Below are 27,123 nucleotides of genomic sequence, written 5' to 3' on the forward strand. Positions count from 1 at the left end.
TTTGAAGACGATACTTTAATTTTCTGATCATTTTCCCATACACATTCATTCTAATTTCTCCTTTATTTCTGATTTGTGTCATTTTATTTTTCCTTGCTTCTTTATGGCTGAGTCAGGGGTTTGATCAACCCATAGTCCATGAGCTTCACAAGGCATTCTCGAGCCACATTGATAATGTGTTGTCTTTTAGCATCATCTGCTTCTTTACCAATGACGGTCAGGATTTCCAACATCTCGCTCTCCACCAATTTCTTTGCCAGCTCTTGATCTGCATGGATTAAATTGTAAACAATCACCACCCCACGGTGCTGGACCTCCTGCTTTTCGTGAAGGCAGAGTCTCTGCAAAATCTCCAGCCATTGGGTTGTCTAAACAAATCAGAGTTATTAGTCTGAAGAAATCAGAATGATTACTATGCAGTTTTGTTCACGGGCCCTATTAGAAAAGTGTGAAAAGGATTATAATGTAGGATATTATTCATATTAAAAAGATGAGTGTGGCAAACATTGTTTTTCAGAGAACTAAGTAAAGTAGTATTGCAACAGCCACCAGTAAAATTTTCTATAGTCATAATCCATTCAGAGTATTTGCTGAAAAAAAGAACAATGTATGCAATTTTAATTAAAAGGTTCTAATTGAAATTGATAGTGTCTGGTTCTAAAAGTATTCAGTTCAGGGTAACTTAATGGTGAGTTATTAATTACTATGTCCTTATTCCCCGTTTGTGGGAAAGGAAAAAAAAGCTTTACTTACTAATTTATTTTCTCTTTTTTAATTGTCCTGTAATGCAGTTTTATCATTGAAAAATAAAAAAATGAAATCCTACCATCTTTTTGTGAGGAAACACAAACTAATGAAGGATCGATTCATATCACCAAATAGAAGAGGAATCCATAAAAGATAATAAGAGCCAGTTTGGTGTAGTGAAACCAGAAGATTGTGAATTCTAGTTCCACTTTAGGCATAAAAACTTTTTGGGTGACTTTGAGCCAGTTGCTTTCTCTCAGCCCAACCCACTTGTTGTCATGGGGAAAATAAGAGGAAAAAGTATAATATATGTTTGCTGCCTTGGGTTACTTATAAAGTAATACAGATGGGACAAAATCAAATAAAATAAAGGACAAAATATTAAAATTGTAATATTCCTAAAATCTTGATTCCTGGATTGCCTTGGGCCATTCCAGCAGAGTAATCACATTTTAAGCAGGGGACAATTTGCAGATCTTGTGAGGTAACAGATAAGAGTGGGGAAAAAGGAGAGCAGCGGAATGATGCCTCCCCTACTTCAAGGAGCACAGGTAGTCCATTGTGTTCATATGTTCTTGAAACCCTACTACACGAAAAGATAACTAGCAGGAACCACAGAATTATATAAAGCAGAGCAGAAATTTGAAACCAACTTTAACCTCTACACACTGAGGTTGAAAAACAAGAAGAGACTTACCACTCGAGTTAACTTATGACAGAGTGTCTTATGGGCTGCAGTGAGCATTGCAAGGGCTCCTGCAGCTGCATTCTGGACTTTGTCATCATCCTCACCACATAACAGGACAATCAACTTGAGTCTGTCATTTCCTTCAGCAATGAATCTTTCTTGAACCTGGAGGGGGGGGAAATCAATTAAAGGGATGCTCCATAAAATACAGGAATACTGAACATTCCTAGATGAAGAAGCTGTAGATCCCTTCACCAGAATTTTCAGGAAATGGAAATACTTACCTCTTTGTTAACTACAAGGTTGCACATACATTCTGTGGCTGCTTGTCGGAGCTGATCATGATTTTCAAACATGTAGTTTTCAATCTCTGGTAGAGCTTTTTCTTTGATGATCTTTTGTCTGAAAGAAGCATGTGGATTTTAATTACTGTAACAGGGTAGGGAAAATGAAAACTTTGAAACTGTCAGGAACTCTGAGAATAGGCCAATCTCCGCTTTGCGAAACTTGGCTCAAAGACAAGTCTCCCTTTTAATCATAGTTTACTGCAATGAAAAGATCTTTTGGCATCAGCAGTACTGTATTAAATCCTCAGATGCTGTAGCTGTTGCTACGGTGATGCAAAGGGATTTTTTTTTATATATATAAGTCCGTCTGTTAGAACCCTGGTTCAGGGCTTTTTGTACAACCAATGTAATGTGAATTGGATGACTTTGAAAACCCATACTTTATTTCATCTCCTTCCTTGGAATAGAGGAACGATTTATACAGAGCATTGGCATTCAGATGTGCCCTTCAGCCATTCATTCCAGTTTTCTCTGATTATGTTAGATATTTCTTATGTATTTCAAGGAAATATTTAAGTCAGAAATCACGGACAATCTTAATTGTCCAGAATCTGAATACTGAATTAATTTTTCTGCTGCTATAATGGAACTGGGAAAGTTTAGGAGCTCTAATTCATAATCACATAGCATAATCTGCTATTCCTGATGAAATCATTTGTTGTTAAGTGACTAAAAATACAGTGATATACACAGTGATAATGGCAGATAGGAAAGCACTTCAGAGGGTTAACGTCATTGCCCAGAAGATTATTGGTTGCCCTCTCCCCTCTTTGGAAGAGCTTTATAGCTCCCACTGCCTTAAGAAAGTTCAAAACATTCTCAAAGATCCATCTTATCCTGGGAACCCTTTTTTTGAACTATTACCATCTGGCAGACGGTACAAGATAATAAAAACAAGGACAAATAGGCTGAAAAACAGCTTCTATTCCAGGGCAGTAGCTCTCTTGACTTCTACTGTATAGTGCAGTATTGGTGCAGTGTTGGGAGTTTTCGGTTCAATGAGTGGAGCGTGAAGGATGTGTGTTTGTGTTTATTTTCATGGTAATGGTCATGACGTGCACTGAAGATGGTGTTTGATTTCATTGTATGACGTGCAATGACAATGAAAGTATAAGTAAGTAAAGTAAAATATAAGAGTTAACAATAAAGCTTCTGTGGAGATTTATAATCTAAATCAGTATTTCTCTTTTAGATATGTGGGCTTCAACTCCTAAAAGTTCCCAACCCATTGCTGCAATATTCAGGGAATTGAAGTCTTCATGTCTTAAGGTTGCCAAGGCTGAGAAATTCTGATCTAAGTAAAAGAACATCATCCCATCAGATGTTAGATTAGCCCCCACATTCCTGGCCTTTAGTAAGGCCCAGAAGACACACTTGGGGAGGGATTCCGTCAATGGTGAAGAGATTTTACAGTGGCTGTGTTGAGTTTGATGCAATGAATTTTGCTACTGATGATATTTATTTTTATCCAAGTGGTTACTGATCATTTTTGATATATTGGTTTTTAACCTGTTTTCTTATTGGATTACTAGCTAGATACCTGTGCTTCACTATGAAACTATGTCGTTGGGCTTAGTTTTGGGGGAGGAAAATAAGGAGAGAAAAAAATCTGCCTCTGCTTACCAGCATCCATCGATATTCATCTGGCTAGTGTCCTGTCAGGGTGTAAGAGAGTTGAGGGCTGTTTGGAAACTGAAGCAGTGTTTGCTATATGAGCAAGAAGGAGACAGTAAGGAGCCCGGGTGTGGCTTAGCTCAACTGTCCTGTACTAAAGCTGCTTGGTGGTGTGAAACTAAAGCTGCAACTGAAACTTCTCTCCTCTGCTTGTGTTTTACATTTGGAACAGATTTTTTTTCAGATGGGGAGGGGGAGTAGAACTCCATACGAAATACTAATGCTGTGATGATCATTTTGAAAAATCCTTTCTTAGTGAGCACCTAGAAGCCAAGAGGGACATACGTGCCAAATTTTAAGTTTGTAGGCTTTATGGTTCTGGAGATTTTGGGATGATGCATGAGTGGTATTTTGCTTTTATATATAGATAGATTGTTTTTAACTGTTGTGAGCTACCCAGATGAGCTGCCCTACAGAGCAAATAAATACATAAATGGAAGTAGAAATGATATGATAAAATATAGCGGAGGAAAAAAGATAACAAAAATTTTGGTTAATAAGAAAAATATATGAAGATATGGATAGACATGGTGAGGTTTTTCTGAATCAATAGGATCAGCCAGTTAAAAATAATCTAAACACAGTTAGTTGTCTCACCTGAGTTTGTCACTTCTTCCAGAAAAGTTGGTGAGTCCTAGCAATGCCTCATAATTTTGTAGCCCATCGCGCTCAGTATTCAACAAACTGACCAGTGGCCGCACAACTTCATACACCTAGGATGAAAACAATAGTGTACAATCTAAATGCTAAGGGGACTGGCATAATGGGAAGAAGGAATAACCTTGTGGAACAGAAGGAAGAATTACAACCAACTTTTGGAAAAAGGAAACAGGAGTTTTGGCTAAAATTGTAACCTTAGACAAGACCTCCCTAAGTTCTTTCAAAGATAACGTGAAAGAGGGGGAAAACACATTCAGACCTGCAAGATTCTGTGGCTTTATAATAAAAATAGCATTTGCTTTCCTGCCTAGCTTGAAGAGTTGACACTTGAAGGAAAAAACTGATGGGGAATGGTAAGAAGTGTTGAATATGTTTACCCTGAGACCGCAGAGGACACGATAGCTATCTTCAAATACTAAAAAGGCTGTCATACAGGAGATGGAGAATTATTCAGAGATGTTTCAGAAGATGGGATAAGAAACAATGGATTCAAATTACAAGAAGGTAGATTTTGTTTGGATATTGCAAACAACTTCTTAACAGGAAGAGAAGTTCAATAGTGGAACAATGTGAGGCAGCTTCATATATTTATATACATCTCCAATTATTGAAATGCAGCTTGTTCCCACAGTTGCTTTACCGTTTTATAAAGATGTTTCAGGACACATAAATTTACTCACTCTCTCCCCAGGGAATGCTATGTCAGGGTTGGAAATGGCAGCAATCTTGGCCAGGGCATGGGAGGCTTTTATTTTGCCAACCTCTGTGCCTTCCAAGGCCAGCGGTATAAGGGCCTAAAGATGAAGAGAAAGAAATTATAAGCTAAACACTTGATGTACTAATTTATATCCAGTCTACAATATCGGTTCTTACAAAAAGACATAATATAAAAGCAAAACATATGCCCAGGGAAAAGGGGGGATTTTTTTTTCTGTGTTAGCATCATAGAAATGAAGGAAAATAGTTTGCATAAATCCTAATTATTGTAGGAATGGAGGAAATAAGAGTGGAAGGAAGGAAAGGAAAGGAAAAGAAAGGAAAGGAGGGTAGAATAACTATTACATTTTTAAGGCTTTTATAATTAATATACCAATTACAATCAGATTATATCTATGAGGGAGACACAAGTTACTTTTAAGGATTTGACTCAATCCTTGACAGTACAGGTGGTCTTCACTTAAAGACCATTCATTTAATGAGTGGTTTGAAAAAAAAAAGATTTATGACCAGTCCTGCACTTATAACTTTTGGAGCGCCTCCACACTCACATGATCAAGATTTGAGTGATTAGCAACTGTTGTGCAAGTCAGTCAGAGCATACGATCATCATGGGATTGCAAATTGTGACATTCCCTGCCGGTTTACAAGCAAAGCCAATGGGAATTCTGAGAAGTCAATAGTAGCAAGTCATGGTCACATGATGTCTTATTTCATAGCAGTATGTGATGCACTTAATTATGAAATTGCTAGAACTGCTATTGCTAAGTGGGGCATTCACTAAATGTTTTGCTTAATGAGTGCTTCCCTTTGAGGTGGAGTTGCCACTCCCAATTAGGGTTGTGTATATTGATAATAATGTACGTGGGTATAGTATAGACTAGGCTACTAACTACATCCAAATTTTAAAAGAACATCAAATGACCCCAAATACAGATCCCAAAATTGGACCACTACTAAAAATAAAAATGGTCAGACTAAATTACAGTCTAAAACTACTCAGCCTCAGGCTCAGATGGAGCTGGGATGCTGTTCAATAAGAAGGATTAAAAAAACAGTGGTTTAAATTAGAAAAAAAAGAGATTTTGGCTGGACATCAGAAAAAATGTCCTAGTGATAAGAGCTGTGCATGTCTTTGTACTTTGTGTCAACTAGGCCACAATGGCAAGCAATAATGTGATAGCCACTAGATTTTTGACCTGGTTATATGCACATCATGTAAACCTAGCCCATCTATTGCAAATAAAGAAACTGTAGGAATTATACAGATACAGATAATCAGAGTTGGAAGGGACCTTGTAGGTCATCTAGTCCAACCCCCCGCCCAAGAGGGAGACACTAAACCATTTCTGACAAATGGCGGTCCAATCTCTTCTTGAAAGTCTCAAGTGATGGCTTGAAAGTCTCAAGTGATGAATGAGTTACCTTTCCACCCCCTTGAGCAACAATGATACCACGATCCTTGGAGTCATCACACAAAGCGAGAAAAACTCTGCAAAGGAACAGAGATGAGAGAACCATTTTTCATTACAATTCTTGCTCATATTCCTGGCTTATATTTCGGTGTATACTGTTTTTTTAATGGAATGCTGTAACAAACAAGGGGACAGAGCAATACAATTCAATCAGGAAGGATCACAAAGAGTGAGAGAGTAACAGAGTTGGAAGGGAATTTCGAGGTCTTCTAGTCCAACCCCCTGCACAAGCAGGAAACCCTACACCATTTCAGACAAATGGTTGCCCAATCTCTGATTAAAAACTTCCAATGTTGGAGCATTCACAACTTCTGGAGGCAAGTTGTTCCACTGATTAATTGTTCTAACTGTAAGGAATTTGTTCCTTAGTTCTAAGTTGCTTCTCTCCTTGATTAATTTCCATCCATTGCTTCTTGTTCTGCCTTCAGATGCTTTGGAGAACAGATTGACCCCCACCCTCTTTGTGGCAGACCTTTAGATAGAATTACCTGGCTAAAAGTTCTTTCGTCTGATCTGTCAAAATAGCAGTGTCTGCCTTCACCATGCAAACCAAGGCTGAGGTGACTCCAGCTTTGATGAGACGCTTCACTCGCTTTGTAATGAAGTCTTTTTTGTCCTATAGGGAGAAAAGAGAAATGAGACTTGCCTGTTGATGATGATGGAGTCATCTTAAGTAACAAAACAAATTGGTGATCCTTAGAAGAGTGATGATGCCTACTGTTGTGGCCCGCCAGCAGCTGACAGAGCCGGCAGCAGAGTTGGACAGTAGTGAGGAGGTTGGGGAAGCACCTGGGCCACTCTTGGAGGCTGGGGAGGGCTCGGGCGAGGGCTCTGCATTGGAGGCAGAGATGGGGCTAGGTCGGGCTGGCAGTCATCAGCTGCCTTCAGACTCAGACAGCAGTGACGCGGGGGAGTTTCTGGAACTGGTTCCCAGCCTGTGCATGCGCATGAGCAAGGCTACCAGAAGACAAGAACAATTGAAAAAGCAGGGTTGACTCAGGAGTAAGGCCACATCTCAGATGATTGGCCCCTCCCATAGGACATAAAAGAGCGAACAGGACGTGAGCTTTTGCAGGAAGCAGTTAGTTCGTCTGGTCGATTCAAGCTTTGACAAGTTCTGTTTGACTCTGTGTCAAGTTTGGCCTTGCCCTGAGCTTGGCAATTAGTTCTCTGACAGCATTCCAAGTGTGATAAGATGGGTGTTTATAAACATTCCCCTGAAAGACTGTTTGTGAAGCCTTGCAGGCTGTGAATGAACGTAATTCACAGCTGTGGAAATGAAAGAGGTTTTGCCGGAACTAAGATTGTATTTTATGCTTTCTAACGAAGCACAGGTCAGAACCCCTACCTTGGGATGTTCCTCAGGTACATGTTGCTTAGAAAACTTAGCCAGCTGCACAAGTTCAGGGATAAGTTCTTTGACATCATAGCTGTTGGTGCAGTTCACCAAGACGCTGGCCACAGAGTACAAGATGGTCTTGTCGCTTGTCTGCATGCAATCAAATGAAGGAATTTCAGCTTACTATATACCACCAGGCATTTCAAATGTGAGTGGTCTCTCCAGGTGGTTGCCTGACATGTGAAAATAGTCTCCCCTGAGCCCTAGGGAACAGGGATTTAGAGCAAACCAGGCTGTAGATTTCCTACCTTGGCTAATTCGAACATGGCTTGCATGGCTGGCTCGTCTTGTACAAAATCATCCTTCACATCGGCATCCAAAGTCAAGTAAGCAAGGCCTTCCACCGCCCACTTTCGTGTACGGGTGTCAATGGTGGGATTGCACAGCCATCTGAATGAACAAGACAGTTACAATGCCTCTTGCAGTACAGATGTTTTGGTGAGAAAGAAACTATTTGTGCAAGAATTAGGATTTTCTTCCAGTCTGTCTTTCCCTTCACTATAAAACCTTAAGAAGAATCCAGCGTATCAGCATAATGCTTATTTAATTTAGCATTATATGAAGTCTCTGGAAAAAGAATGGAAGGGGGTGAGGAGGAATAAACAATCAAGAGATTGCTTCTCCCTAAGGACATTTGCCTGTCCTATTGGATTAGATAATTGGTCCCTTTTCTTAAATGTTGCCATCTTATGGGACTTGGGAAGCATGACTTCTCCATGGTAGCTCCTGCCCTATAGAACATTCTTCCCTTTCAGGTTTGGCACATCCCTATCCTTTTAACGTTCCAAAAAGCACTCAAAATCTGACTTTGCTGGGATAGGGTGAGCTAAGTCCTAGTGATGTTTCAATCTTTTTGGTTTTAATATTTTTAGGGTACATGAGATATGGTTTTATCCCTTAGTCGTGAACTGCCCAGAGTTTGGTACAAGATTGGAAAAGAGAAGAGAAGACAGAGGAGAGAAAAGAAAAAGAAAACGTCTCTTGGCAGCATATCTCATAGACCAGAAAAAGTACAAAGTGCCGAAAAAGTGTTTTAATCATTCAAAGGCACTCTACCATAAGGGGTATTGTAAATAAGAGTGGAAAACTCGTCTTACAATTTCCAAGAGTCTGTATTTACCCCACAGCAGCACTAAAGACACAGTATTTGGTTGAAATCTGTATAGAGGTAGTCCTCAACTTATGACCACAATTAAGCCCACACTTTCCTATGCTAAACAAGATAGTTGTTAAATTAGTTTTGCCCCATTTTACAACCTTTCTTGCCACAGATGTTAAATGAATCAGTGCAACCATCATAAGCACATGCCAGTTGCCAAGAATCTGAATTTGGGGGATGCTTCTACGGTCGTAAGTGTGAAAAATAGCCATAAGTCACTTTTTTCAGTGCTGTGGCAACTTGGTCACTAAACAACTGGTTGTAAGTCGAGGACTTTGTTTTTCCTTCTTTGATTTTGATTGGTCTGTTCTGTAACCAGTCAAATGCATTCTGGAAGCTCGCAAGGATGGACAGAAGGATGGACTGACACCAGTATGGACACTGGTGTCCATAAGAGCTAGGTAATTAAATCATGCTGCGTGTAGATAAGGAGTAAAAATTGTCACCAAGATTAGTCATCCTGAGCTCTATGGCTGCAGCATTTCCTCTCTTTTTAAATAGCAAGCTGATACTTGCTGCAAGATAAATGAGATGTTTCCCTACCAGACCTTACAAGGCAGGAGGCTCTGGCTGAAAAGATGGGGAAGAAAGAGAGGCAGGGGAGTCATCTATTCAACTATCTCCCCATGACCCCAGCTCCCAAAACAGACCTCCCACTCACTTGCGGCATTGTTTTGCTAGCTTTTCAGTGGATCCTTCTGCAAACTGTCTCAGGCCATAGTCGGTTCCTCCAGCAGAACCCAGCTTGCAAAGTCCCTGGCAAAAAATAGAAAAGAAAGATGGAATATCCATTAATCAGACTCCAGTGAGAAAGTTATTTTAGTCACAGGGTTGTAGGCTAGTCTGGGAAGTTGGAAAAAAAATATTCTGGCACAAGACAGCGGCAATTGACTTTCTGGTTGATAAAAAAAAAAAAAACTTCAGAGATATGTCCACTGTAATCAGCTCAACTGAAAAGCATCTTTGTGTTTTCAATGATAGAAGGGTATCAACACGTTTAGAGCTTCTTGGGCCAAAAGATTTAGGCTTGAATGTAAGTCTTTAGCTGAGATAAGCTTATTATCTTTTAAGTCCCAAAATAGATTTATTCTGTTTCTGCAACTCTGGGTGAATTCTATTACAGTTCTTGCTTATCTAGAAGATTAAAAGGATTGACATGCTAAAAGAGCCAGAGCAATTCTAAAACTCTGAAAGAAGAAAAACTAAGGATTGGGTGTTGGGTGAGACCCTAAATGCCTCTTTTATTTAACATCATTCTTCTGCAAGCAAACAACCAAGAAGTGTCTGCAGGCAAACAACCAAGCTCAGAAAACACCGGGGACTGTACAGTCTCAGTTCTATCTTTGGCAATGCAAATGCTATAACTCTGAGGTAATAAGTCTGAGAAATATTTCTCCCTAACAGAAATGTGGGGAGCTATTATCAAAGCAATTGATTCGAGATTATAGTTCTGTCTAGTCTAACACAGGTTAATGAATTAATCTGGCCTTATTTTAAGGATAGGAACTGTGATGGAGCAAATTTTTGTTTGGGATTTGCAACAATTGCTCTCTACTTGCCCATTAGGGCCACAAGTTAGAAACATCAATTTTACCTTAATTATAGCTTCATTATGAAGTTTCCATATATAAATGAGCAGTGTTGTTTGCCTGATTCAGAAGACTATCATCAAACATTAGGATCAGAGGTGGTATTCAGCAGGTCCTGACCAGTTCTGGAGAACCAGTAGTGGAAATTTTGAGTAGTTCGGAGAACCGGCAAATACCACCGTTGACTGGAGATTTTACAGTATCCTTCCCCTGCCACGCCCACCAAGCCACACCCACAGAACCAGTAGTTAAAAAATATGGATCCCACCACTGATTAGGATAAAGATCTAAGAGGACTAACCACTAAAGCTCTGATCTTGATCTTTTCATTCAGAGTCTTTTTGTAAATTTCCTTCAGCAGGGTGATTCCATTGGTGATGATGAATGTGGCCCGGCTAAGTTTGGTTGAAGCATGGATGAGAGCTTCCACAGCTATTAGCTGATCAATCTCTCTCTCTGAGCCACACAGTGCTACCATCATCTCCATGACACCATTCATGCTCAGCAGTTTGTTCCCCAAATCAAAAGGTCCTTGTAGAACTCCAGACACTGTCTGGATGGCATGTAAAGTCTTGTCCATATCCTTGGGGTCAATTTTACTCCTGGAGGCAGGGAAAAGCACATGAAAGAAAGAGAATAATAGTTAAGGTTAGCTGATGGCAGGCATAATACAGTATTTGTCCTTTGATTTGGCAGAGTAGAAGATGTGATACCACGTTGATATCAAGCATATTCCTTTTCTCAGAATTATTCCTAGCACTACCTATTCATTGTTCCTCTACTGCAAACTACAGTAAAGTAAGGGTTTGTATATTTCCCTTTTTGATACTGTTGGAAGAAATATCCTTCTGGGTTCAGTTCCAAGTAGGGAAAGACATTGGAAACATGGAGGCTGTTTGGAAAGATGGTTTAATGGTGGACAAGACCACATGGCTTGGCGCTCCAAAGTGAAAAGGACAACCACGTACTTCAAGATGTTGGGTGAAGGAAAAGAAGGAAAGGGCTGAGATGCTGAGAGACCCCTAGTTTTATACCCTCTGTTGCAATTTGATTTGAGCTTGTATTCTGATTGGTTGTCAAACTCCAATAGGGCCATGCAGGGGCAACTCTGTAGGCTGCCCTGAGTCCCAGGCTTGGTTGAGCCTTGCTGGATGATGATGTAATGAAAGAGCTTTAGACAATTCCTATTATAACTCTACCTGGTGTAGAACTTTGTTATATAAAATAGACTGGCCTAGGCCAGAGTAATGGTCCATTAGCAAAGGTGTGGGGGCTGAGTTTCTGCCTCTCTGAGTTTCTACTTTTCTTTTTAGGGGAAATATTCTGCCTTTTTAGTATATCCTAAAATATTTCATTTTCCTAGGAGAGGGGTGGGTTTTAACTTCCAACAATACTTTCATTGGATTATTGGATTCTGTTTCTCTTGTTTTCTATAAAAGTTTCAAGGACCATGATCTGTTGGACTCACCTAATGTACTCTTCACAGATCAGTCTGAAGTTTTCTCTTTCAGGATCACATCTCAAGTCATCATACAACTTGTTCAGAAGAACTGAAGCGGTGAGCTGTGTATTATCTGTTAGAGGCAGACAATCGGGCATCTCTGGAATCTGGCCAACAACTTTCAAAATCTTTTTGAGACCTGGGGAAATGAAGTAGTGTTGGGGAAGTAGAGGAAGATAGAAAGGACACAGAATCAGTTTAAGTTAAAATGCAAAAAGACAATCTGTTAGATTTGTAGCCTGAAATAAGTTGGGGCAAATTGAAAGCTGTATACAGAATTGAAGTTCACACCTTTCTTCTAAGGATACATCTGCAAGACAACACTTTTTATGGATAAATCACTTTGGAGAAAAGTATTGTGAAGTATGGATTTTCTTATAAAAAGTGAGTCGTAAAACTATTTAGACAGCCATCAAATTCTATTTGGATGGAAAATCTATAATGACTGATAGTGGAGCTTCCAGTTTCAGAGATAATATACTATTTGTTGGGGAACAATAATGGAAAAAGGATTTTGCCTTTCGGCTATGTTTATTATCTTTTCATAAGCATCCATTGTTTATGTTTTTGTTTTCTGTCTGAAACAGGATGATGGAGTAGAAGCTATTCCAAGAACCCTTGTCTTACATGGTATCTCATAAACCTTAGTGTTCCACTGTTAAATTTATTTTAAGAATACAGGTTTTCTTTTCACCAATACATGTTAGAGTATTGGAGATCCCAGTTCAATATGGAATTGCATCTTTTTCAGAAAATACCTAACTCAACCTTTTTCAATGTTGAATCTCCAGTAGTGTTGACCAGTGGTCGCCAACCAGGGGCTGGGAAACCCTGGTGGTCTGTGAGAAAATTTTGGTCGTCCGCAGAGAAATGTCATCCCCAAAGCACCCCGCAAAGCAATTAATCCAGGCTACATGGGAACACAAGGCTGCGCCACCCACATGGCCCACGGGAACACAAAGCTTGTGTCGCATTGTGAACAACACGAAGTAGTGAGGGGAGGGGGGAAAGGGCAGATGTGGGGGAACTTGCCCCACTCGTCCCTGGCCTGGCCACTGGGCTGCTTCTTTCTGCTTCTTTCTTCTTCTGCTTTTGGCTGCACGCAAGGAAAGCAGCAAAAGTCTTTCTTTCTCTCCCCCAAACTCTGCTAGAAATGAGTCTTTGGAACCTTGCAAGGCATCCTGCTCCAAGAGGCTGTGCCAGCCCAATAAGTTTCACAAAGAGTCATTTCTCACGGAGTTTGGAGAAAAAGACCGGTTGCTTCTGCTGCTTTCCTTGCATGAAGCCAAAAGTCTCTCTCTCTCTCTCTCTCCCCCTGAGAACAGAGCTGGAGATGGTATCCTGTGATCCCAAATAAAGAATGATCAATTAGTAGGAAAACAGGGTGGGGAATTTTCTTGCAGACTTTTTGGGGGATTTTCCCAGGGTCTCTGGTCTCTGAGATTTAAAATTATGAGTTTGGTGGTCCCTGGGGTCCAAAAGGTTGGCACCCCTTGGTGTTGACCACTGTTCTTGATGACTGGCCTGGCTGATGGAAGATCATGAGAGTCACTTTGCATCACTGAAAGTTGAAAGAGGTTAACAGGAGGACTTACATAATTTGCTGGGATCCTAATGTTTGTAAAATTCTGGATTTAGGTTTATACTTTGGGCAAGACTGTAGAAAGCTGTAGAAAGACTAGAGAAAGCCAGCTGCGTGACCTTGGGCCAATCGCTCACTCTTAGACTAACTCACCTCACAGGGCTGTTGTTGTTATTAAATAAGTTCACTGCCTTGAGTTGTTTACAAAAAATAACAGATGGATAATAGATAAATAAAATAAGTCATAGACAGAAGATCTTTTAATGCCTTTGTCTCTGATTTGTGAATAGCATCAGAAGGATTGGCAGAAATTTTTGCCTTTACAGGAATGGCAATAAAAATAGCAAGTAGACTTATATACCACTTCATATTGCTTTTCAGCTGTCTCTAAGCAGTTTATAGAGTCAGTATATTGCCCCCAATAATCTGAGTCCACATTTGATCGACTTTGGAAGGATGGAAGGCCAAGTCAACCTTAAGCCTGTCAGGGTCAAACACTTGGCTGTGGCAGAGTCAGCCTGCAGTACTTCATTCTAACCACTATACCACTACGGCTCATGGAATGCTGAGCCTTGGGCAATTGGCAAATGAAATTAGACAGCGAAGGGGTGTAATGTGGACTGACCTCCTTTGAGCAACAAGCTGACTACCGAGCTGATTGCATCAAAAGAAAGTCACACAACCCACAACTCCACATCCAACCCCACCCCATCCAATCCAACATCACTCAAAACTAGGCACGCACGCCCCTAACTACCTCTATTCCAACCACAACTGGCCTTAAATGCAAGCTACTCAATGCAAGAAGCCTTGTAAATAAAATACCTGAATTTCTCTTACTGAATACAGCTAAATTCAACATTATATTTGTCTGTGAAACATGGCTCAACACATCTCTCCCTGACTCCATTACCACAGTAATAGACAATCATGTTTACCGATTGGATCATAAAATCCGTAGAGGAGGTGGTGTTGCTATCTTCTATAAAAAGTCCCTACATCTAAAAAACATCCAAGTTACCCAGGAGCTTGCTATTCCTGAAACCATCGTCTGTGAACTGTCCTTAAATATAACATTTCGGTTCTTACTACGTTACAGAGCCCATGATTATGACATCGAACATACAAACAAGATAAATACACTACTAACATGGGCAGCATCCTGCCCACACACTTTTATCTTTCTTGGTGACTTCAATCTACCTCATATTAACTGGACCCCTAACGAATATACAACTGACCCACACATGCAGCCTTCTACAATGCAGTAACAAATCTGGGACTAGAACAATTAGTAACCAACAACACTAGACTTAACAACTGCCTCAATCTCATCTTCTGCAATAGTTTGAATTCAATTTACAGAGTACAAATTAAAGAACCCTTTTCCAACAATGACCACAACATGATTGACTTTTGTCTCAACATATGCCCACACAAAAATCATCAGAATGACAGAATCCCCAATTATAACTTCAAAAAAGGCAACATTGATCTTATAAACAACGATCTCTCATCCCTTGATTGGCAATTTCTATTCACTGGATGCAATACTGTAGAAGACCATTACAACATATTTTTACTTGAAGTCAAAAGAGTCATCAAACTATATGTATCAATAACAACTCCCAAAACCAGAAAAAACAAATTACCCATAACAATAAGGAAGCTTCAATCCAAAAAGAAATCACTTTGGCAGAAAAACAAATCTGGTCACGTTGCCAACTTCAAAAGCTGATACAAAAATTTATGCCACCAATTGCACCAATTATCACAGTAAACAAGAGGAAAAACTTCTATGCACCAATTCCACCTGCGCTTTCTACAATTTTGTAAACAACGAACTAAAAGACTCAAGGTCCATCCCACCCCTGAAAGGACCTAATGGTAAAGACTGCAACGACGACACTATTAAAGCCAACATCTTTAACACATTCTTTGGCTCAGTATTGGATCAGCAATGGATCATGCCCAGGATTTCCTAGTCGAACCACAGACAACTACAATGATCACATCGATTTTACAGAAGACAATGTTGAAAAAGCACTATGCAATCTAAAACCTTCTCTATTTATTGGACCGGATGGAATATATGCTTACTTCTTAAAAAAGCTATCCACTGCCATAGCTGAACCTCTAAGCATAATCTTTGAAAAATCTTTCAGGACCAGCTCCTTGCCAAAACTATAGTCACAAGCCACGGTCATCCCCATCTTCAAAAAGGGAGACCCCAGTCTAGTTGAAAATTACAGACCAATCTCTTTATGCTGCATCTCCTGTAAAGTCATGGAATCAATTATTAACCAATCCATCATCCTCCACTTAGAAACAAACAACCTACTCTCTAATAAACAATTTGGTTTCAGGAAAAAACTATCATGTAATCTGCAACTCTTACAGTGCAAAAACATATGGATTACACAACTCGATCAGGGCAAAACAATAGACACAATCTACATAGACTTCTGTGAAGCCTTTGATTCAGTGGTACATGACAAACTACTCCTAAACTAAAATCTTACGGTATCTCTGGAAACCTGCATAACTGGATAGAAGCATTCCTGTCAGACAACAAATGGTCAAATTGGGAACGTCCTATCAAATTCTGTACCTGTCAACAGTGGTGTCCCCCAAGGCAGTGTTTCAAGACCAACTCTCTTCATAGTCTACATAAATGACCTCTGTGATCATATTAAGAGCAACTACGTTCTCTTCGCTGATGATGTAAAGCTATTCATCACCACAGACAATACTACTACCCTTCAAAAAGACCCTGACTATGTATCAAAGTGGCCAAACAAATGACAACTTCAAATCTCAACAAATAAATGCTCTGTCCTACATATTGCCAAAAAGAAATCAGAAAATAAAATATAGGCTGAGTAGTCAAAACCTTGTTGATGATCCAAACTCTGTCAAGGATCTTGGAGTACTCATCTCTAATGACCTAAGTGCTAGAGCCCACTGTAACTATTTAGCCAAAAAGGTGTTAAGAGTTGTTAACCTAACCTTACGTAGCTTTTTCTCTGGTAATATTACACTACTAACTAGAGCATACAAAACATTTGCTAGACCAATACTCGAATACAGCTCATCAGTCTGAACCCACATTATGTATCTGATATTAACACAGTTGAGAAAGTCCAGAAATATTTCACAAGAAGAGTTCTCCACTCCTTTACTCATTGCAGAATACCTTATGCCACCAGACTCAAAATTCTAGACCTAGACAACCTAGAACTACGCTGCCTTCGGTCCGATCTAAGTATAGTACATAAAATCATACCTTGCAATGTCAATCAACCATAACAACACAAGAGCAAACAATAGATTAACTCAAGGTTAATCGCACCAAACTTGATTGCAGGAAATACGACTTTAGCAACAGAGTGGTCAATATCTGGAATACTCTACCTGACTCTGTGGTTTCTTCCCCAAACTCCAAAAACTTTAACCTTAGACTGTCTACTATTGACCTCACCCCTTTCCTAAAAGGTCTGTAGGGGGCATGCATAAGCACACCAATGTGCCTACTGTCCCTGTCCTATTGGGTTTTTTTTCTTATATGTATCCATGTATTCATAACTATGTTTTTACTTACACCGATTATCTTGTAAGCAATTGACAAAAATAAATAAATAAAATAAAATAAATAAAAATAAATAAATAAAATAAATAAAAACAAGGGAAAATCAAGAAAATTCAAGTTCAGGTTTTACTTTGGCTAGGGATGCACAACCTCTTCTGGCCTAAAGGCCTCACTGGATCTCTGGGCCCAGGAAGAACCAGGGCAAAAGCTAAATCTGATTTCATTCCATTTTCATTTCAAAATGAATTGATATGGAGTAGAGCAACTAAAGTGAATTTCCAGTTATGCATTTAATAATGCTCTTCTTTCATATTAAAAATTAGCTTGGCAAAATGTTTTGAAGGTCTGTGGCCTTCAAGGGTCATATCAACTGAGCTTACAATTGACTGAAATGGCTGATAGTACACAGATTCTGTCCGGTGTCTCTCAAGTCTTGCTCCAGATGATAAAGCCATAACTCTACACAAGAGAGAAGGTGCATCTAGGCATTGCTTACCATGATCAATCACAAATATAGTGCGACTATTGTCATGGATTTTCAGGTCCTGCCTTGGCACATTTTTGTTGAGTAAATTGAGAGCCCTGTCCCGGCCATGACCGGATATCTTTTTACTGGGAAGCATATCTAGAAGATGAGTGATGATTGCCTTTATATCCTTTTTTGTGTCTGTAAAAAAGAAGAAATCAGCATCAGGAAAAATTGTTTAAATTAGAATTTCTACAGAGGTAACCATCTACAGGGGCCACCTTGTTTATTTTAGATAAATGATTTTCCCTGGTTTTAAATAGCCGTTTGCATAATCATTAATGGTGAATCAGAGCAGTTTCTACATCCTATAATGAAAAACAGTTAATTATTCATTTACTTTACACTTGGAGTAACTGGAACCAACAAATCGTTCCTACAATCATTTTGTGAAGGAGCAGCAAAGGAGCAATTAGGAATTATATAGAAATGAAGTTGTTGTATTACAGTTAGAAAATATGTTATAAAATAGGGAGACTAACACTTGATAAACACTTTAGTCTTTTTGTGCCAACTTATGAGAAGAAGAAAAGGGGGAACCAGAGGAAGAAGACTTCTCAATGAGCTTGTAATTTTCGTATGTCCATTAGTAAAACTATTCAAATACACATTTATTTTAGAAGAAACTGAAAAATCATGAAGAAAATTGTAATATTTCTGAAAGGAACAAGTGGCCTCTAGTGACTATGAACTACATTCACAAGACTACAGTTTTCAGAATTCTTGGGAGAAACTATGATAGTCATAGTATCATAATAACAGTAGGCGTGGAGAGATGCTCTGCACCTATGCTGTACGAGTTGGGAACTTCTAGCATTTTTCAGAGCTAAAATTACATTGGATACTGTTTCTAAACAGATGTCTAGCATTCTCAAGAGGTCTAAGTTTATCTAGTACAGAAGAATTGCAGACATGGAGCATCTGTCTGTCTGTCTGTCTATCTATCTATCTATCTATCTATCTATCTATCTATCTATCTATCTATCTATCTATCTCAGCCAGATATGGCCTCTGGAGCCAGACTAAAGCAAGCAAAATGCTGCAGCCTCCAATCACGTGATAAAATCAGTAAGGAGGAGGTCCAAACAAAATCCTTTCTGTCAGTGCCAGACATGGGGAAAAAAAGTGGATTTTTAGCAACTGGAAGATGCTCCCCCCATCTTTTAACTTTTAATTTATACCATATTCTTATTTGGGTCCCATTTTACGGATGCATTAAATGTTAATATGGTTTTTATGCTCCTACCTGTAAACTGCTCAGAGTCACTCTCAGAGTGACATGGGCAGTATCTAAATTTGTTAGAGATGGCTAGATAGTTAATAGATAATATAGATAGATAGATAGATAGATAGATAGATAGATAGATAGATAGATAGATAGATAGATAGATAGATATAGATAAATGATAATATAGATAGATAGATAATAGATGGATATAATAGAGAGATAATAGATCATAGGTAGATAGATAGACAGACAGACTAGTACAGATCATTGTTGTCCTGGCCCTGACCACAATAGGCTTTAGCCCCCAAGTTTGCTTCCATGCTAATCGAGGGATTTTAAAATCACCTATGAAGGACCACCACTCTTAGCAAAGCTGTTAGGCCTCTCCAATGATAGTTACCCAGCACCAGGGCATCCTCCTTCCCATGTTCTTCCTTCTTGCCTTCTCCAGTTAAAGAGTCTATTATGGCTTGCAACAGGTTGGAGACCGCCAATGAGATCTCTTCATGATCTATGGACATCCATAAGCAGATTTTGTTGATCCCCAGCATGTGGAGTATTGCAGTGGCCTATCCAAAGAAAGAATACAACATAATTTTTGTCTGATTATGTCTCTTTGTATTATCATGCATATGCCACATTAAATTGGCTGAGTTTTGCAACACAGAGATATATACATACATACCACCCATTATGGAATCTCTTCTACAATGTGTTAGTATATAGTGGCAAAAAAAATCAAAAGGATTGTGGTAGCTAATAACACATATCAATAAAAGGCAAATCATGAAGGTTGGTGCCTATTAATTAAATTTGCTAGTTAGAAAAGGTGCTATCATCAGACCTGATTTTTGGCCACATGCCAAGGGAGGACATTTTATTTTGTAGATACTTTCTTTTATAATGCTTTTGGGAGACTCAGAGGGCATCCATAAGAGTTTTTTAAAAAAAGTCAAGATGGTAGGTGCAACCCCAGGGATGCTTTGCAACATTTTTTTTTCTTTGTCTTCTTCCTGCTGACCTGAAGCCATTCATGCAACAAGCAGATTTCAAGACATGTTTCTCTCTTACCCGTGCCATGTGCCTTGTGCACATCCCTGAAAGGGTCCTTGTTGCTGCCAGGATCAGCTCAGGATTTTTAGTTTCTATTAGCCTCAAAAGCAAATTCAAGCCATTGTTCTGGAATATCCTCTCTGCTCCTGCTTCTTCTCGGCCAAGAACAATGAGGTTGTTTGCAGCCTGATATTTAAAAAGACAGCCAAAGGAACAGAAGGACCATAAATTCAGATACCCATCACTATTTCATTTTAATGAATGAATGCTTAGATTGGAACTCAAGTGGATGTAACACTTCCTCCAATTTGAAGTCCGTAATAATTATATAAGGTACTTGAGATTGAAAAAGATTTATATGCCCATATCATCCAATGGTGTTCATGCTGGGGTTGTATTCTACCCGTTTGGACCAGTTTGGTAGAACGGGTTGTTATGATTCTGCACGGTTTGGAGAACCGGCAAATCATGACCCTGGCTGGTCCCGACCCTCCCTGCCCATCCCGCCCCACCTGCCCACTCACCCCACCCCACCCCTGCCAGTCACTCCTCATCTTCCCCGCCATTGCTGCCTGCCTTCGCTCACCATTGCTGTCTGCCTTCACCCGCCATTGCTGCCTGCCTTCATGTCTCCACATGATTTGAATTTCCCTACTTCCATTCCTCAGTTTCTGTAAACTATTTTGAAGTGGGCTAGAACATTGACACTATTAAGAAATCAACTTCACCAGAAAATTAAAATACTTTTTATCAAGATTTTTTATAGTAACAGAATCTTGTATGTCTGACAGTACTTTAGCTCTTCCTTATACTTCTGTGAATTAGGGAGGTGTCCATCTGAATGTTTTCGCATGCCTTCTGCATGACAGACTAAGACATGTTTTTTTGCCTTATTGCTTTGGTAATGTATCTCAGTTATTTCTATCGAGGTCACCCTCTTATTGCGTACACTATGTGATTTTGTTCACTCTTGTTGCGTTAGATCACAGAGAGCAATGTAAGACAACCAGGGCTTCCCCTCCAGCCAATCAGCAGAAGAATAGAAAAACGCAATTTTCTCACGTCAAATGAAGACAAAGAAACAGTTCACATTAAGGAATCTCACCTTCTCTCTCTTCTCTTTGTCACTCTTTTCATCAAGGAGGATTTCAAACATTTGCTGCACTCTGGCATCAGTGGAGAACTGAAAACGTAACTATGCCAAAGATGAAGAAAAGGACAGAGATTATTATTTAATTTTTGTTGGGTTCTTGGTGATCTCTGAGTTAGCTTTTTCTCTTGCAGACTTTTCATTATGGGCTAGGTAACGTCACCAGTGGATGTGATATGGAAGTTGCTGTTTATATATGATAGTTTTCCCTATTAACCCTGACTGAGATATAAGTGATCCTCGTTTAACGAACACTTGTTCAGCAACAATTCCAACTTGCAATAGTGCTGAATGAGTGGTCCTTCAAGATGAAATTCCAGCCGTCACAATGTTTTGCAATCATATGATCACAATTCAGGTGCTCACATGCACATGTGGAACATATCCACCTCCAGCACAAGAGACAAATGGTCTGATCTGTTGGCTGATCAGTGTGTCAAGCCTGCATTCATTTACCTTCTCCTGGATAGTAATGCCCAGACGTCGAAGGGCCTCCTGAAAACTTTGGTTTTGAGGTTCAATGGTGGCACATCTCTGGACATCTTTGAAGGCCTGATCCAGCTTTCCCAGCTTCTCCAGGGCCTGGCTACGTCGGTATAAAGCTTTAATATCAGAAGGGTTGATATCAATAGCTAGAAAGAAAATAATGACAAAATTGAGATATCTGGCAGCAGCCATGTTGACCATCTGTCTTCTCTTCTTGTTCCATCTACAATCTTATTTGTTGCATTTTTTTCCTATCCAATTACAGTACAATATTTCTACAGGATGCAGAAATGTATATAATAGATGGGAAAACAGAACCAATTGGTTTTCTTTTCCTTCTTTAAGATAAATATAAGCAAATCTTGATTATTAAGTTCATAGCAAGACAGGAGGCCTCTTAGAGCAAGAAGAATCAAACCTCTACAAGCCTACATGTGACTCACAAATGAAGGTGAATAATATACGTGTCCCAGGATAATGTTGGATCCAATCTGGGTCGGCCACTGGGACCAGAGATTTTAGGCTTCAGGCTCTGCTACAAAGAAGTTCCCTGAAGATGGGTTCCAGCCCATGTCCGAAAGCTGAGAAGACAGAATCTCAGGTCCTGGTGGCTGGCCCAGATTGTATCCTGCTATATGTGATTCTCAAGGCTTTGTGTTTGTTCCAAGGAATCCTTCCCAAATTTCCACAAACCTGTAGTGCTAAAGTGACAGTAAATTATGAAATAAACAGAGGGCAACCATATTTCTTGTACTTAAAGGTAAGTAATATGAATTATATTTCCCTGCTTAGTTTCCAAGGCCATGTGTGTTGCCAGTTTTTGAAACCAATATATTGTAAGCAGAGGTGGTATTCAGCAGGTTCTGACCAGTTCTGGAGAACAGGTAGCGGACATTTTGAGTAGTTCGGAGAACTGGCAAATACCACCTCTGACTGGAGATTTTACAATATCCTTCCTCTGCCATGCCCACAAAGCCATGCCCACAGAACTGGTAGTAAATCCCACCACTGAGTAAGTCAAATTTAAGTTATATTTTTATCCAAGGTATCCTGGCCCTTCATCCTGGCCCTTATTTTTGGCATGATAAGCAAAGGCCTAGTGCAAAGCAAAACAAGAGAAAGTTGTGCATTTGAGTATGAAATAGTCTATCTCTGGTGGACATTAAATTTATTGACTTATTTATACTGTATGTCATATAACTACCCATATGCCTCAAAGAGGGGCCCTGGGTGGTGAACAATCTAATACAATCGATAAATAAAACAACATGTAAAATTAACATTAAAAGTAAATTAAGACTGAACATTTTAAAAGTATAGGCTAATGACAATTACACATCAAAGGAATAAACATCCTAAGATGGCCATTTAATGTTGGTTATTATAAGGCCTGGGTGGGAGCTCTCTCTCAAGTTACAATAGAAATTATTGTATTATACAGTATAGACACTTATCTTTTTTCTTGGGTTCAAGAAGCTACAGCTGCAGCTTCAAAGGATTGATTAAAACTCAACTACTGGATATCTCCAAATCCTAACGAAGCATCCAGAATATTTTAGCCATAGTTTAACTTACCTTTAGTTGCATCTGTTATCACTTGGGCATATTTTTCCTATATTTTTCAAAGAAATAAGGGATATTTATTAGTGATTAAGAAGGCTGCTCATGGTATGTTCATTCTAGTTTGATATGAACCAAATTCCCTCCTTCTCCAGTCTTCGCATTTTGTCATTTTACCTCTTGAAATTTGACTGCCTAACAGACCAATCACCTTCAGTATCTATATATGAGAATCCTTTTTTGTTGTTTATTAATTTTTAAACAGACCAGCTAACCACTTTTTTGTTAATTTCCAAAATGATTAAGTGGATGATTAACATCAAGAGATAAAAACAAATGAAATGATCATAGAATGGAATGAGAAGAAAATGGGTGAAGAGCTCAGATAAATAATTCTGTAGTTGCCCCTTGAAATTAAATGGGACTTACAGTCAAATACATTAGTATAGAATGTAGTAACCTTGCAGTGGGATTCAAATAATTTAACAACCGGTTCTCTGCCCTAATGATTTTTTTTCAACAACCAGTTCACCAAACTGTTCAGAAAGTTGACAACTGGTTCTCCCGAACTGGTGCGAACTGGCTGAATCCCATCATTGAGAGTACCTGTCTAATCTGCAGGTACAGGTACTCTAAATCTCCTGATTTAGAGTACCTGCACCTTCACTCAGAATTAAGCATTCTTTTACAGGGATTATTATTAAAAAAATCTTCATAGAATTTTGCTACAACGGTTTTAGTCAGCTGATTAATTCAGTGGTTAAACATATTAAAAAGCTCTGAAGAAGCTTCTAGGATAAGAAGCAAAATATCTTCAAAGAAAAAACAGAAAGTCCAGTTGCTTCTTTAAAAAGCACCTTTGGGACAATTGCATGGATTGTGTGTTTATATGTTTATTTCTCTTCTGTCAGGTTCTCATCATATGCTAAATAATGAACTGCCCTGGTGACATCCAACATTACTGGAAAAAGAACTCTTGGATCTCACAAATTCTCATGAGAAGTTGTCAAAAATCTCACAAGATCTTGGCAAACTCTAAAGTTTGTGCAACCTTTGGATTCTCTTGGGAGATAATGGCACTTGGGGGATAGATGTACCATTTCAATATCATATGGCTTGCCTCCTACAGGCATTTTTACATTGTGGATTGTTGACTTCTCTGACACTCTTTATCTGCATTTCAAGAGCCTTCCCTCAACCTCCCCATAACATTTCCTTACCTTTTTCAGAAAACATGCTGCTCGGTTTCGATATAACACAGCCTGGAGTGATGGATCTTTAGCAAGTTTAAGTGCTTTGGAGTAGCTTTTAATAGCATTCTCATAATCATTGCCTTGAAAGAACTTATTCCCTTCTTCCTTCAGCTGTACAGGGTCCTCCATCTAGGAAAGAAACAAATGGGCCTTTTTAAGGGATGCCTCTAGTCACGTGGCCCTGTCATTGCTAAGGAAAAGACTAAGGAAAGAATGATTCTCTCTTTTCTTTCTTAAGATTTTCTGTGGGGTGGAGGAAAGGAAGACATGCAAGGAATAGCTAGAAAGCGAAGTGAGTCCACGTAGAAGACCAAACCACCTGTAAAAATGGGTTGAACACCAGTAGGACTTTTAGAGAAAATCAGACCAGGTTTTTCAGTTCTAGGTGATCTCCAGATAAAATACAATTAATAAAAATGCATATTAAATAAGCAGTCCCAGACTGGAATATAATCAGCCACAAGAACCAAAATCTTACATTTGGGCAATGCAATCTCTGCCCGATTGAAGGCTGCATCGTGAATTTTATTTAGGTTAGTCATAAAATTGAACAAAATTCACTTAACAACCACCTCATTTAGCAACAGAAATTTTGGGTGCAATTGTTGTCGTAAGTCAAAGACTACCTGTACTTTACCCATATCACTTTGTAAAATATACCTAACTTTGCATCTCTTTCATAGTTCTCATCCATCTTCATCAGTACATTCTTAATTATGTTTGGACATCATTTATATATAATTATATATAATTCATGTATCTAAAGTAGTAGAATTTAGTTTGAAGACAGCCTATGGTATATCTTCATACATTTATGAGACCATTCACTGATAAAAAGTTATAAATCAACATTTTTTTTTTCATTCTTGACTTCTGGTCCCTGAAGTTTTTGGCAACATTTTTCAGAAGTGGTTCATCTTTGCCTTTTTTTCTTTTTGGGGATGAAAGAGAAGGACTAAACCAAAGTCACCCAGCTGACTTTGTGCTTAAAGTGGGAACAGATCTCACAGTCTCCTGGTTGTTAACTAAGTATCTTTAGCTGCTATATCAGGCTGGTTCGCATTAAATAAACAGTGTTATTTTCAGAAATGGATTATCATAATCAAGTAATCTCTTATCTTATGTTCACCAGAATCCTGTGAAGTTACTATGAAACACTGTTTGACCCAAAGAATAAAACTAATTAAACGGTATTTCTATGATCCCATTCCAGTACCAATAAATCCACTGCTTTATTGGTTCCAAACTTCATATTTCTGGCCCCATAATGAAAATCTTTATTGCGTTAGTTGCAAATGAAAAAATATCTACACCCTCTATACTTGGACAATTTTTAGATGCCTTTGAGAATTGTCTCAATCATCTGATGAGAAGGAAAAACATCCAACCACAGTGTGTGCACACAGTTGTACTAATCCTTGGCACGCAAGCAAAATATTCCCTTGGGTTTTGCTATTGGATATTTTGCCATCCTGTTTGTTATTAAATCCCCATTTATGCTTCCCTTTCCTTACCTTGCAGTTTCCCAATTCTTGAGATCGTCACCAACTTTTCCTTCTGGATCACTTAATCACACACACACACTCTCTCTCTCTCTCACTTTCTCTTGGAATAAGTTGGTGGGACTGGCTGCCTGGAGTTAAGATAGAGGTATATATATAGCTCAATGAAATAGTTAAGAGCCAAGGATCAAAGCACAGTGAGCAAGAACCCCAGGGGTGAGAGGCTAATTTCCAGACTAATCACATGGTTTGTAATTGGGCACAAACAATGCAATTTAAAAATTCTCAAAACCTCACATCCAAATTTTACATCAGCCTTTGGCAAAATTCAATGTTGGAGCTTTTCAAGGTAAAAATGCAATGACTATGGTGCTTTGCCCACCCTGCCAAAATATACAAGCCCTTCTTCCCTTTCTATTTAAGGAAGAATGAGACATTTGAAACTCTGGAACAAATGGCTTCACTCCATAATCCTTGGAGAGGAGATCTCTCAGCAGCAGCTGTGAAAGACAGGGCATTTCTAGTAACTTCCAGAACTCACCACCCCTATCAGAAATTATATTCAGAAATGACATTCCAGAAAGGAAAACAAACAACAAAACCCCCAACAAAATACGCCCTTTCGTCTTAGATTCAAGCTATACTATGAAAAAGGAAAGGACTAGATTAGTCTGACTGATGGGAAATTGATAAGTTTTTTATTAACAGAGTTAATAGCCATTGAATGAAGATATGGCCAATATATAGAATAGAATAGGAGCTGGAAGGGGTCTTGGAAGGGGTCTTCTAGTCCAGCTCCCTGCTCAAGCAGGAGCACCTATACAATCTCAGACAAGTGACTGTCCAGTCTCTTCTTAAAAACCTCCAGTGATGGAGCACCCACGATTTCTGAAGGCAAGCTGATCCTCCGGTTAATTGTCCTTACTATCCAATTACTCCTTGATTCCAGGTTGCTTCTCTCTTTGATCAGTTTCTGGAGAACAGCTTGGCTCCCTCTTCTTTGTGGCAGCCTCTCAAATATTGAAATACTGCTATCGTGTCACCCCTAATTCTTCTTTTCTTTAGACTAGCCAGCCAGAACCAAAATCTGCAGCTCTTCTTCATATATGAAGATATTCATCCAGCCATATGTACACACCTGCTCAAACATTATATTTAAATATGATATTGTAAAATTTTAAATATCATTATATATATCAAAACCAAACACACTTTCAAGGAAATATGGAGATCTAAAT

General features: G+C 39.0%; 1 protein-coding gene across 2 annotated transcripts; it reads right to left on the reverse strand.

Annotated features, from left to right (window-relative positions):
• On the reverse strand, positions 1 to 26,263 carry UNC45B (unc-45 myosin chaperone B). Of its 2 annotated transcripts, none has more exons than XM_026708685.2 (20): positions 25,898 to 26,263; positions 24,351 to 24,512; positions 23,146 to 23,182; positions 21,541 to 21,716; positions 21,040 to 21,129; positions 19,953 to 20,120; positions 19,282 to 19,450; positions 17,624 to 17,794; positions 11,924 to 12,095; positions 10,757 to 11,057; positions 9,528 to 9,622; positions 7,956 to 8,097; positions 7,657 to 7,797; positions 6,797 to 6,924; positions 6,259 to 6,325; positions 4,797 to 4,910; positions 4,054 to 4,169; positions 1,720 to 1,837; positions 1,445 to 1,600; positions 1 to 368 (listed from the first exon to the last, which is right to left on the reverse strand). In XM_026708685.2, the coding sequence occupies exons 2-20, from the start codon at positions 24,510 to 24,512 to the stop codon at positions 102 to 104; spliced, it is 2,790 nt and encodes a 929-aa protein (XP_026564470.1). In that variant the 5' UTR covers positions 25,898 to 26,263; the 3' UTR covers positions 1 to 101. The 2 variants fall into 2 exon arrangements, with proteins under 2 accessions (XP_026564470.1, XP_087783361.1); XM_087927235.1 differs by having other exon boundaries at positions 24,351 to 24,533; positions 25,898 to 26,014.
• Positions 26,264 to 27,123: the final 860 nt, after the last annotated feature.

This window comes from Pseudonaja textilis, chromosome 1 (genome assembly GCF_049901715.1).
Source record: "Pseudonaja textilis isolate UNSWEBS1 chromosome 1, rPseTex1.2, whole genome shotgun sequence".
NCBI classification, from domain to species: domain Eukaryota; kingdom Metazoa; phylum Chordata; class Lepidosauria; order Squamata; family Elapidae; genus Pseudonaja; species Pseudonaja textilis.

Coding starts and splice junctions, on each gene's coding strand:
- UNC45B (XM_026708685.2), bottom strand. CDS start 24,512: ATGGAGGACCCTGTACAGCTGAAGGAAGAAGGGAATAAGTTCTTTCAA. Junction 17,795..19,281: donor GGAGGATGCCCTGGTGCTGG/GTAACTATCATT, acceptor TCTTTTTTACAG/ACACAAAAAAGGATATAAAG. Junction 6,326..6,796: donor ACGAAAGAACTTTTAGCCAG/GTAATTCTATCT, acceptor GTTCCTTTGCAG/AGTTTTTCTCGCTTTGTGTG.